Source organism: Entelurus aequoreus, linkage group LG24, assembly GCF_033978785.1.
Source record: "Entelurus aequoreus isolate RoL-2023_Sb linkage group LG24, RoL_Eaeq_v1.1, whole genome shotgun sequence".
Lineage (NCBI taxonomy): Eukaryota > Metazoa > Chordata > Actinopteri > Syngnathiformes > Syngnathidae > Entelurus > Entelurus aequoreus.
Genome location: NC_084754.1, coordinates 25,685,715 through 25,699,492, shown reverse-complemented (window position 1 = coordinate 25,699,492; position 13,778 = coordinate 25,685,715). Strand labels below are relative to the sequence as shown.

Here is a 13,778-nt window from a genome sequence, read left to right as displayed (position 1 = left end):
AATTTTCCCATTAAAAAATAATAAATCTAATGAATCTGTTCCAGACATCAACATTTTATAGAAAAGACTTATAGTTTTACATGTAGAAAACAATACGGAATAAATACACGATGAATGCAACTGACAAATGAACATTTAACATAACTTTACATTGTTGGTGAAGATGGCGAAGAGTGGAGAGGAGAGCCACGCAGATGCCACAATCATAATTTGCAATGAGTTAAGTTTTAGGGATGCATGATAAATAGCGGACAGACAAGTATCGGGCTAATAAGAGGATACATGATGACATCATACTGATAACATTGTGATTCTGACAACATAAAATATTGCTGTGATAAAAATGAAAACAAATTAAAAACGCTCCAATTAAGCCAGATGACCCGTATTGTGCTGTAGGTGGGTTCGGGTTAGGAAATCAAGCGCTCCCTTTATCCTATGTGCAATCTCGGTTTTTAGATAATTTTTATTTAAAAAGAGTAAAACTAACCGTTGAGAGTGTTGTCGCCGTATCAATATTACTGTTTATAGTTACAGTACATCACTACAATATAGTCTTGTTTCCCGGTAAAACATCCAAACACTGTGACCTAGTAGTTCTGATTGGATACCCGCTGTGATTTAGCCCCGCCCCTCTCCTGCATGCTACTATTGAATTATTTGGCGTTAATGCTAGGTGCATGCCACTGTGATTGGATGAATTCTTAACTTTTCACACCCACCTAAAGGCGAAAATAAATATGATTTGATATCGTCTCTGTCAATTATTTTTGTTTCGTTTTTATTCATCGACTTGATTGTAAATTATTGTTGTGAATGTTTTCGTCAATGTGCATTTGTTTTGGCTCGTTATCGTCCTATTTTAGTCAGGGTAAAATAGGTCGTTGACGATAACTAAGACAAACATTTTTAGTCAACAAAATTAACACTAGTGTATACAAAAAAAGGTTTTAGTGTCAAAATACGTTTTTTAAGAGGTTTCTGTTCACCAGTTCTTACAAACAGCCAGGATGTAATGGTGTCATGCAACGTAAATAAAGTGTCTTCTTTGGAAACATTATAACACTTACCCAACAAGTAGGTTTCTATTTCATCATATACCTTAAAATTATTTACATAATTCAGCTTCTATATCTGTACTTTTTGCTGGGTTGGCATGATAACACTACTGGTGTATTTCTCTCTGTCTGCAAATAATGAAGAATGCCAGGCTGCAATTGATTGTTGACATGTAGTCATGTGACTACCAGACTCCGTTTGATTAGTGAAATGGAGGCGAACGTCACTAGTGCTTACAGTACGTTGGATTATTCAAAGAGAGTCATGTGACAGTGCCTACCGGAAGAAGGCTCGCTGACAAACAAATTTGTCTTTGCAAGCCATAATCAGATAGTAAATGATGATATGTTACGGAATGAAACTCAAAGTAACAGATTAAGAGTAGTGTTTCTTTTTTACAAAAATATTTAAGTAAAAGTAAAAAAATATGTTGTGTTACAACTACTCCGGCAAGTACAATTTTTAAAAAAATGTACTTATGTAAATATAACGGATTAAATATTTTGTTATGTTACAGCTTTATTCAAAAATATTATAAATTCATTTTTGTTCTCAAAAGTCTACAGTCAACACCCCATAATGACAATGTGAATTATTTTTATTTTTATTTTTTTAAATAGCGGAACCTATCCCAGCTGCACTCAGGCTGAAGGCAGGGTACACCCTGGACAAGTTGCCACCTCATCACTGGGCCAACACAAATAGACAAACAACCAATCACACTCACATTCACACAGTAGTAGTGCTAAAATCAGCCTATCCCAGGGTGTACCCGGAGAGAACCCACAAAGTCACGGGGAGTACATGCAAAGTCAACACAGAAAGACTCTGAGCCTGAGAAACACAATTCTCATGTCTGATGAGACATATATTGAATTATTTGGCGTGAATGCCAGGCGCTATGTTTGGAGGAAACCAGGCACTGCTCATCACCAGGTCAATACCATCCCTACAGTGAAGTATGGTGGTGGCAGCATCATGCTGTGGGGATGGTTTTCAACGGCAGGAACTGGGAGACTAATCAGGATAGAGGATAGAGCAACGTACATAGACATCCTGGATGAAAACTGAAGTGAATTATATCATGTTCAATTTTCTTATATGATTGGAAGTAACATGTATTTGTATTTGGTCACATAATCCTGTAGATGATTATTCTACTAAGGTCAACAGTGCACATGTCCAGCACAAGAGAGGGGGCTTTTCCCCCAAGACATTGGGGAATTTAAAAGACAGCAGCAGTTGGATTTTAGGAGGAAGTGCAAAAACAATAATGACATTTGGTAAGAGATCAGTGCTTGGAGGTCAACTGACTCCATTGAGCAAAGTGACAACGCCCAGGTGTTGTCTGCATTTGTACAAACAAACTGAGTGTTGTCCTAACTGGCCGGCCCCAAGGCTAGAGTTACAAAGAGTGGGGGTCTTTAGATAAAAGGTATTTAAGGATAGTTGTCTGAGAGGACATCAGAAGAGATTCCTTCTCCGGGAAACTGCAGTTCCTCTCTGAGGCTCGCTGAAACAAATAAAGCTTTTTGTTCGACGATTACTCTTGACGTCTTCTTGGTTCATCATGCAGCACACAGTCACTCTGTCCTGGGAGAGTGACACAATCGACCAATATACAACAAAACCAACGCTTCCCATCCAATCTGATGGAACTTGAGAGGTGCTGCAAAGAAGAATGGGCCAAACTGCCCAAAGATAGGTGTGCCAAGCTTGTGGCATCGTATTAAAAAAAAGACTTGAGGCTGTAATTGCTGCCAAAAGTGCATCAACAAAGTGTTGAGCAAAGGCTGTGAATACTTATGCATATGTGTTTTTTTAGTTTTAATAAATTTGATAAATTAAAACCTTTTTTTTACGCATAATCATTATGAGATATTGTGTGTAGAATTGTGAGGACAGCTAAATGTATTTCATTTTGGAATAAGGCTGTAGCATGACAAAATGTGGAAAAGTGAATACTTTCCGGAAGCACCCTAATTATTTATTTACAAAAACATAATTTTGATCTTTTTTTTTTATGTGCACCACTAAACAGTTGGACATTCAAAGAACATAAAGCACATCCATCCATCCATCCATTTTCTACCGCTTGTCCACAAATGTATTAGAAAAAATATGTATAGTGCAGTAAGGGCAGCAAATCAAAATCTGTGATAGAAATAATGGTATACAATAATAGAAATACACACCATGATTTAAATATGACTGCAATGACAATGTATGATCATTAAAGTTTAGGGTGAGTGTCCTGTTTATAAGTTTAAGTGGGTAAGAGGGATGACAAAAAGACAACAAAAATACAACATTTATAGTATTGCCAAAGACCCATAAATACAATGTTTTTATTCATAAAATTAATAATAAAATATATTTGTTTTAATAATAAATGTATAATTATAATATAGTTACATTGTTGGATTGGCAATTCTATTTACATAAACATTAGAACGCACCTTCAGTTCATTTGCTTCGATGTAGCCACTGCGGTCTGTATCATATCGCCGCCACGCCTAAAAGAAAGAAAAAAAAACAACTTAATAAGTTATGAACTTTAAAATAAGATTTTTCAAATTGCCTTCAATACACAGGCGGGGCAGCAAAAGACAGAACGATACAAGCAAGGCCGGGACAGGCTTTTTAATAAATGTTTTAATCCTGCAGCTGTCTATGTCCAAAGAAGGGTTCCTTGTCAAGATGGATGGTCTTCCTGCTTCCCCATCCCCCCCTCCTCCCCCTGTGCACCCTTCTCCTCTGCAGAGAGGAGCCACAGCGGTCTTATCCATTATACATGACCCTGAAAATAGAAGGTCCTGCTTTCTCATTCTAACCCTTTAAAAATCTCTTTGCTCACTTCCTCCTTCAACAAAGACTGATTAATCCTTCTCTCTTGTTTTATGCTCTCAAACTCTGGCTACCAACTTCCCATCGACATTTCATTAAGTTTCCTCTGTGATTGTTTGCTATCGTCCGTCCTTTTTATCCTCCACATATTCTCCTTCCTCCCTCACCCATTTCATTATTCTTCTCAATGACAGTGAGGAGAAGGACATAATCTTCACTGTGTGCAATTGGTTTCTAATTGGATACAGTCTTTCATTGTTGCAGATCTAACATGAATCTGCCAGCGTTTTATCTTCAGCGAAAATTTGGTGAAATAAATTATTTCCTATTCCTTGTCGCTTTCAACACTCTGAAGAAAGCTTTGTGTGAGTTATAGAATGATTCATTATTCATACTGCTCATAGCATCAAACATCGTTACACAACACTTTGGTTAATAAACCCATTTGTTGTAAATGCATATCCCTGCGAAAGTTAAATGATATCATCAACCTTGGGTAAATCAATATTACTCATTCTTCAAAAATCCACATTCTTGTTGTCTTTTACACCCATGTGATACGGCACAATAATCAAAATCATGTGGCCCAGGTGTCCAACATGTTTTGGAATATAAATACAGAATATTTTCATATATCCAATTAAATGAGAAGAAACCTGAGACTCTGGCAGGCTTGCACAATTGTTTTGCATGAAAGTGATATGGCAGGCTCATGGTTCATGCAGGAACATTTGCATGTCTGTTTTTTTATATGTCTGACAGGAACCGGACTAACAATATACACAAAACATTCTTGATATTTGTTTGGCCTGTCTCAAGGCCCTTTAATGTTCGATAAATAAATGAATGTTTTCCTCCTGTCTTAAAGGGAGGTACAAGAACAGTTTATTGAGTGACTAAAATGGGTGAATTACTACTAACTGACTGTTACCTCTCTAAAGTGTCTTATCATTTTACTGTACTCAAAGGCCTACTGAAATGATTTTTTTTTATTCAAACAGGGATAGCAGATCCATTCTATGTGTCATACTTGATCATTTCGCGATATTGCCATATTTTTGCCGAAAGGATTTAGTAGAGAAGATCGACGATAAAGTTCGCAACTTTTGGTCGCTGATAAAAAAAAGCCTTGCCTGTACCGGAAGTAGCGTGATGTCAAAGGTTGAAAGGCTCCTCACATTTCCCCATTGTTTTCAATGCAGCGAGAGCGATTCGGACCGAGAAAGCGACGATTACCCCATTAATTTGAACGAGAATGAAAGATTCGTGGATGAGGAACGTTAGAGTGAAGGACTAGAGTGCAGTGCAGGACGTATCTTTTTTCGCTCTGACCGTAACTTAGGTACAAGCTGGCTCATTGGATTCCACACACTCTCCTTTTTCTATTGTCGATCACGGATTTGTATTTAAAACCACCTCGGATACTATATCCTCTTGAAAATGAGAGTCGGGAACGCGAAATGGACATTCACAGTGACTTTTATCTCCACTACAATACAGCGGCGAAGCACTTTAGCTACGGAGCTAACATGATAGCATTGGGCTTAACTGCAGATAGAAACAAAAGAAATAAACCCCTGACTGGAAGGATAGACAGAAAATCAACAATACTATTAAACCATGGACCTGTAAATACACGGTTAATGCTTTCCAGATTGGCGAAGCTTAACAATGCTGTAGCTAACGACGCCATTGAAGCTAACTTAGCAACCGGACCTCACAGAGCTATGCTAAAAACATTAGCTATCCACCTACCCCAGCCAGCCCTCATCTGCTCATCAACACCCGTGCTCACCTGCGTTCCAGCGATTGACGGCGCGACGAAGGACTTCACCCGATCACAGATGCGGTCGGGGGCCCGGAGACGGGGAAGGAAAGGTGAGGTCGGCGGCTAGCGCGTCTGCTATACATCTCAAAGTCCTCCTGGTTGTGTTGCTGTAGTCCGCCGCTAATACACCGATCCCACCTACAACTTTCTTTTTTGCAGTCTTCATTGTTCATTAAACAAATTGCAAAAGATTCACCAACACAGATGTCCAGAATACTGTGGAATTTTGAGATGAAAAAAGAGCTTTTTGTATAGGATTCAATGTGTCCGCATACTTCCGTTTCAACGATTGACGTCACGCGCATACGTCATCATACATAGACGTTTTCAACCGGAAGTTTAGCGGGAAATTTAAAATTGCACTTTATAAGTTAACCCGGCCGTATTGGCATGTGTTGCAATGTTAAGATTTCATCATTGATATATAAACTATCAGACTGCGTGGTCGGTAGTAGTGGGTTTCAGTAGGCCTTTAACAGCTTTGGACAGTTTGGCTGTATAGTGGTGCCTTGACATAGAAGTGTGATTTTTACCTTGACAGAGCTATAGTACACATTTGCTGATTTGTCCTTTTCAACACACTTTCTTTTCTTTCACGCTCTTGGCTGGCATTATCATAGTCTTTATTGACTCCTTGTTAGTCCGTAAGGTGCAGATTGTAAGTTGTATGCTCGTACTGCTTCGCCATGTCATGTTTATTGAGGATCTTTTTTTCTTCAAAGCACATAATCTGCTTCTTCTTCTCCAAACTGTCAAACCAACTGACTTTCTTCAGTCCAATAGTTGGAAAACCAAAGTTTTGTCTGTCTAGCTAGCCAGCTGTTGCAAGCTAAAACTAACAAATAAGTAAGAGTAAGACACCACATGTTAGGTGATCTTACGGCAGGGGTGTCCAAAGTGCGACAATTTGCGGCCCGCAGATAATTGTTTACCGGCCCGCCACACATTCTGCAAAAATTGCAAAATTGATAGTATTGCAAAAATAAAAATAAAAACATTTAAAAAAGAGGAATGAGGTGAAATCTAACGAGAAAAAGTTGCAATGTTGACACAAAGCTGCCATGCAGGCTGTTTTTTTTCTTTTGTCTTTCTTTATTTTATTTTTTTTGCCATTGCTCCAAAAAAAAAAGACAACTAATCTATGTTATAATGAATTATTGACCTATTCAAGGCTCCAATTACTTAAAAAATGTCACTTTAAAATGTTTTATGTGGAAAAAATCTTGCATATATTGTGTGGTTGCCATATAAAAACATCAAAGATTTATTTGACAAAAGAGCATAAAAACAAACAAAATAATAGTTCAAACGTAAAATCGACAGATATACAGTATCCGAAGTTGATCTCGTAACTTAAGTGTTGAAAGTAAAAAAAAACCGAATAGAAATGTATCACTATATGAGTGGGGGACCTTTTGGATCCCAAACATATTTAGTGTGATTTTATTAATATTTTCACTGATTTCTCAAAAATATTAAAGAATTAAAATCAATGGTGTCCTGCATTATTGATCTTTTAGAACTATAATTACTAAATACTGCATATTTCCAGTTTTACTATAAAAAACAAAGTTGTCTTTGACAGAAAAGGCATAAAACCTTTTTCTTTTAAACTTTTGATCAACCTGAAGTTGATATATAGATTTACTGTAAGCGTTAAATAAAAATAAAAAATAATAATTTTACTTATTTTTAACATTTTAATGACTGAGACCCTTTATGGTCCCCAGGAGCCATAAAGGTTAAACAAAAAAAATCCATATATTTTGTTATGGTTTGAAAATAGAAAATATCAAAATGGCCCCCGCATGCTTAAATTTGTTCGTGTGCGGCCTTCAGTGGAAAAAGTTTGGACACCCCTGTCTTACGGGGTTCACCGTGGCGTTTGCTATGCGAATTAGGTATCTAGTTCTATCTCAACTTTTTGCTTGCAACCTAAAACCCCAAAATTAGCGGAGAGAATTCGTAGGTTATGGCACTTGTAAATAGGGATGGGTTTTGGAATTCGGTACTTTTGAAAGGCACTGACGGAATTTCGTCTGTACTGCCGGGTATTGATCCTCATACAATCAAATGATTCCAAATTCTGATCATCTTTTATTGCACGTGATGTCACGTCTGGTTGCAGACTCGGCCGGCTCAAACATTTGGTAGGCAAACAAGGACTCAAGCAGCACTCAGTCGGACTGCCTCTAGTTACAGTAATGTTGTAATTTTCCATGTCAACAAAGCAAGCATGCTTGATAGAAAACACTCAAACTCATACTGCACTCACATACTTGTTTACATACAGTAAGGCTCCACTTTTTAAAATGTGCTAGCTTGATGCTAATTTAGACATGCTACTGATTAGCATTAGCAATTTTACATGGCAATTTAAATAGCTCTAAATTTAGTAATGAAAACTACAACAAAGATGCACGTTACATAACAGCTGGTGTGTAATACGTATAATACTTACAGTATTAACACTTTGTAAGGCTCAAAAAAGACTAGAGTTCAACTGGGGCGGTATAGCTCGGTTGGTAGAGTGGTCGTGCCAGCAACTTGAGGGTTCCAGGTTTGATCCCCGCTTCCGCCATCCTAGTCACTGCCGTTGTGTCCTTGGGCAAGACACTTTACCCACCTGCTCCCAGTGCCACCCACACTGGTTTAAATGTAACTTAGATATTGGGTTTCACTATGTAAAAGAGCTTTGAGTCACTAGAGAAAAGCGCTATATAAATATAATTCACTTCACTTCACTTCACAACTTAGACTACATTCACGCTGGAGAGTAGGACGTCCAATTCTGATTTTTTTGTCAAATCCGATCTTTTTACGTAGTTGTTCAGATTGTAAAAAAAAAAAAAGTGATGTCTAATGTGAAAGCAAATTGACCTGCATGTAGTGTTTACGGAAGTAAACAGGGCTCCAATTACAGAAAGTCTTTGTACTGGTGCATTTGTGGCAATTTCAAAGATTTTTTGCAAACAAAGTCAACATTTTGTGGACCAATTTATACAGGTAGAAGGTTAAGAAGGAAGAAAGCAAGCATTTTGGCTGTCACAGTTTGACATTTGCTTCGACATCTGCTCCGAAGAGCGTGTGGACGAGCAGTCACAGACAGGAGTGGTGGAACATTGGCGTTCCACCAACGACGTTGACCAGAGTGCGTTATGAAGTAGTCAAAGAGTAATAAAGTAGGTTACTGTATCATGTTTACAAATACATGATTTCTCTCTGAGCAGGAGATGATTTAGCTGACAGCAATAAATACAGGCCTACTCAAGATAAATGTAAAAAACAACTTTTGCTTCATAATTGAAAATGTTCAAGCTTTTTTAAACTTAATTTAGATGCCTTTTGTCCTTCTTTCTTCTTCTTCTGTGTTTTACTTGCATGCCCAAGTCCAGGAAAACTGCTTCCGGGTAAACCTGTTATAAGCCCCGCCCACAGGCACCCACCCCATAATGCTAAAAGACTGCCATTATTTTGATACCGTGAAAAAAGAAGCAAATCCGACAAAAAAGAAACAAAATCGTAAAAAAGAGAAGCGATGATAAGAAAAATTATGAAACACACAAAAACAATACAAGTGTACAAAAATAGGAATATTGGCATCGAAAACATCCACCAAAAATAAAAAAATTAAAAGTTTGTATTTATTTGTTGCCAACACTTGTTTTGGTGCCAATACAACTTTTTCTACAATGTCATTTTTTTTTCCATACCAAATCTTATTGCCAGATTGTAAGTAAAAAGGGTTAACTGTGCTGTAAGTTTTGAGTAAGCCATCAAGCAAAACAGACAAGGAGCAAAAGTTTTGCATTAGACTAACATACTGTACTTGCTTAAAAAAAACACTTACCACCATGAACTCAGCACTGGAACTGACAAACTGTCTGAAGCAGAGTAAGAAGTTCTCTTCAGTGGGGAGCATCTGGGCCAGCTAGAGAGAAAGCGAGACAGGGAAATGGGAGTGATGACAACAAAAGATAGTGGAGTCAACTTTTAAGTGATACATTCTGTATTTTTGACTGTAAAGTTTCAAATGGGTGAGTGACTTTCACATTAATAATACAGTATACTATTACCTATGGACGATGGACGAGAAAAAAACTTTTTCAAAATCATGTTTTAACCAAGTTCCCTAAGTTTGTTGAAGGATTAAACAAAACCTATATATATATATATATATATATATATATATATATATATATATATATATATATATATATATATATATATATATATATCTCAATTCAATTAATTTGGTAAGCTACATTTGTAGCCACAGCTTCCCTGGGGTGGACTGTCGAAACTTCAAATTTCTGAACAACCGCTCTAACATCTGAGCCATGCCATCACAGTTGATAACAATATTGGTTAATTGGCGTCTCTTTGATTTGTATTGCTGTAACATTTAAATGCTGAAACATATTTAACAACGTAATGACAACACAGTTTTTAAACAATATCTTCTTAAAAAAATTGAATATGTCATACTGTAGTCTGTAGTCACTCTTTACACTAATAGGGATGTAACGATACACTGTATAATAATAAACCGCAATAGAACTCACAACGGCTAATATTATTGTTTTAAATTGAAATTATCGTAAAACTGTGATGGATAACCACACTTTTATATACTAACAGACTGTTGACACAGCTCATTCACTGGAGAAAGAAGCTATTGAACTGTGCACAGTGAACCTTTTCTTTCATCTGACCACAGAACTTTCCTCCAGAAAGTCTTATCTTTGTCCATGTGATGTCAGATGAAGCAAAAATTGAGCTGTTTGGCCACAATACCCAGCAATATGTTTGGAGGAGAAAAGGTGAGGCCTTTAATCCCAGGAACACCATTCTTACCGTCTAGCATGGTGGTGGTAGTATTATGCTCTGGGCCTGTTTTGCTGCCAATGGAACTTGTGCTTTACAGAGAGTAAATGGGACAATGAAAAAGGAGGATTACCTCCAAATTCTTCAGGACAACCTAAAATCATCAGCCCGGAGGTTGGGTCTTGGGCGCAGTTGTGTGTTCCAACAGGACAATGAAACCAAACACACGTCAAAAGTGGTAAAGGAATGGCTAAATCAGGCTAGAATTAAGGTTTTAGAATGGCCTTCCCAAAGTCCTGACTTAAACCTGTGGACAATGCTGGAGAAACAAGTCCATGTCAGAAAACCACCAAATTTAGCTGAACTGCACCAATTGTGTCAAGAGGAGTGGTCAGAATTTCAACCAGAAGCTTGCCAGAAGCTTGTGGATGGCTACCAAAAGCGCCTTATTGCAGTGAAACTTGCCAAGGGACATGTAACCAAATATTAACATTGCTGTATGTATACTTTTGACCCAGCAGATTTGGTCACATTTTCAGTAGACCCATAATAAATTCATAAAAGAACCAAACTTCATGAATTTTTTTTGTGACAAACAAAAATGTGCTCCAATCACTCTATCACAAAAAATAAGCATCGTAGAAATTATTGGAAACTCAAGACAGCCATGATATTATGTTCTTTACAAGTGTATGTAAACTTTTGACCATGACTGTATATATATATATATATATATTTTTTTTTTTTTTTTATTCTGTTCATTTTGTTATTTTGCACAAAAAACATTGATTATTGAACACTTACTTTCCCATGTATTTGTATAATTCCAAAACCTGTACATTTAATTAAATTCTGGTCAAGGTCAAATAGTTTAAAAAGCAATGTGTGTAGAATGTCATCAGGTCATATAATCCAAAAAGATTTAATCGAAGCAAATGGACTCTTCTGAATAAAGGTCCAGTTGCCTCCATTCAGTCTTTGCAGATAGCATAAAACTCCTTTCAAACACGCAAAAAAGGGAAAAACAATCAGGTCCACCAGCCCCACAAGGTGTCCCTTATTTTTTTTCAGGGAGTTGCCAACCCCTGTGCTACATAAATTAGAAGCGAAACGCCTCAACACCTGTTTTTTTTTCTTTATCATCATCATCATCATCATCAAAAAAACTTGGTTACAATATTTCAGAGTGTGTGCACATTTAACAATACCGTGATAATAATGATAACCGTGATTATTTTGATCACAATAACCTTAATATGAAATGTTCATATAGTTACATCCCTACTGACACAGAAAATGAATAATTGTTGTAGTTCTATACTAAAAAACATTTTTTGTTTCATTGTGATGATTGCTAATTCAGGTGGCATTTTCCTATTGTATGATACAGCCTACTGGGTTAGAAATGTTTAGTAAGCTAACTGGTTAACTGACCAATTATTTGAAATCTTTCCAAATAGTCAAACCACATCCATTCTTACTTCAGACATCTCAATCCTCCCGTCTTTGTTCTTGTCAAACTTCTGCATGAACTCCTTCATCTTTTCTCTGAATGTTGGGTTTGATGGGTCCTGCGAAACAAAAGTTATTTTAGAATGAGCGCGACGTGTGTAAGTGTTTGCAGTGTATTAAATGCTTGGCTACTTAACTCACCACGCCAGCTCCTCTCCGGGCTGTTTCCAGCTCCCGAAAGAAACTCTCTAACTCCTTCCCTTCGATAAAGCCATTACCTTGGAGTTATAGAACATACAATTAGGTCCTGAATTATTTGGACAATGATTGAGTTTGACCTTTACCAATAAAATGAACTGAAAGTGAAACATAGTCATTGTGAGAATGACGTGATGACTGTTTTTTCTTTCTACATTTAAAACACTGCCTCGTATGTAATAATGGTGCTTTGGTCAAAATTCCGAAGATTTGGTTTTACAGACCATCTTCAAGCCGCTTTCTGACTGTCTCTTTGTGGGTCTTATTTAAGTGCAGAGGAAATCCTCCAAGCCAAGCCTACTTTGACTGTGTCACCACCCCATCAGCCATGTTGTAGTTTTTAGCACTTATCATTTGGGGCAAGTTTGGAAGGCAAGATTGTTACATAAATATCTCAGGCTCTTTCGGGACTTATGCAAATCCCAAATACTCAAAAACAGGTACCACTAGGTAAATAAGTTGTTTTTGCATAATAGGATCCCTTTAAGAGGTTTCACATACAAATGTGCCAATCAAAGAGTGTTTGGATAATTGACTTTATTGTAGAAATTCCAATAATTTTCAATACATGGGTGGAAGATCAATGACCCAAGCCAAGAACCAGTCACTCTGGTGGACCTTGTTTATGGCTAATAAATGCACATAGTTAAAGAGAGCCAGACCACTAAGACCTTTATCCTAAAAGTGACAGGAAGCCGGTGGGACGATTTCAACACAGGGGTGATGTGCTCACGCTGCTCGTACCGGTTATTAGGAGTACAGCTGCATACTGGACCATCTGAGAGCAACGAATGGAAGCCTGCTGCTTAGAACAGGGAGTTACAATTGTCCAAACAGCATGTGATAAAGTGGAGAACTCTGTCAGAGGAGCTGGGAATTATGTTTTTTTTACCGTCAACAACAGCATCTCTTCTGCATAGAGCAGATATGGTCACATTAGGTCTCATGTGGGCATCTTGCCAATGATTCTAACAAGAACCTTGTACCAATAACACTTTAACTTCCCTCCCTGATCAATTGATTAACCTATGAAATGATATAATGCAAAGCAATCACTGCCCATACTGAGAAGCTATTTATGGAAAATTGCTTATCTAGGATTTTGAAGGTGATGATCTATAGGTGGCTTCTCCTGTTCCATAAAGGTCGATGCAGTTGTCGGCAGGGGTTGAGGCTCGGGGGGTTCTGGTAAATAGCAGTGACGTGTGGTGAGGCACTGAATTTTTAAAAAATGTTGTTTATTTTTCTCTAATCAATGTTAATTCAGGTTGCCCGGTAGGAGGATAACTAAATGAAGAAAATAATAATTCACTTTAAAGAAAGAATGTGGTTTTCAAAATGTCTTATTCAAAACTGCCAAGGAGCGTGGTGGGTGTATTTACATGTTAGTAATAGAGATGTTCAGATCAGGGATTTATGCTGCCAATTTCTATACTGATCATCCTTGAGTGAGATCGGCTGATACGAATACTGACACATGTATTAACTACATTTTGTAAATGTATTT

General features: G+C 37.3%; 1 protein-coding gene across 1 annotated transcript in view; it reads right to left on the bottom strand.

Moving 5' to 3' along the window:
• calb2a (calbindin 2a) overlaps positions 1–13,778 on the bottom strand; it is a 67,122-nt gene that overhangs the window by 39,265 nt on the left and 14,079 nt on the right. The window contains exons 2-5 of the mRNA XM_062036076.1: positions 12,215–12,291; positions 12,043–12,132; positions 9,585–9,665; positions 3,519–3,575 (exon numbers count right to left, since the gene is read on the bottom strand). Of these exons, the coding sequence (XP_061892060.1) occupies positions 3,519–3,575; positions 9,585–9,665; positions 12,043–12,132; positions 12,215–12,291 (305 nt within the window). The remainder of the gene's footprint in view (positions 1–3,518; positions 3,576–9,584; positions 9,666–12,042; positions 12,133–12,214; positions 12,292–13,778) is intronic.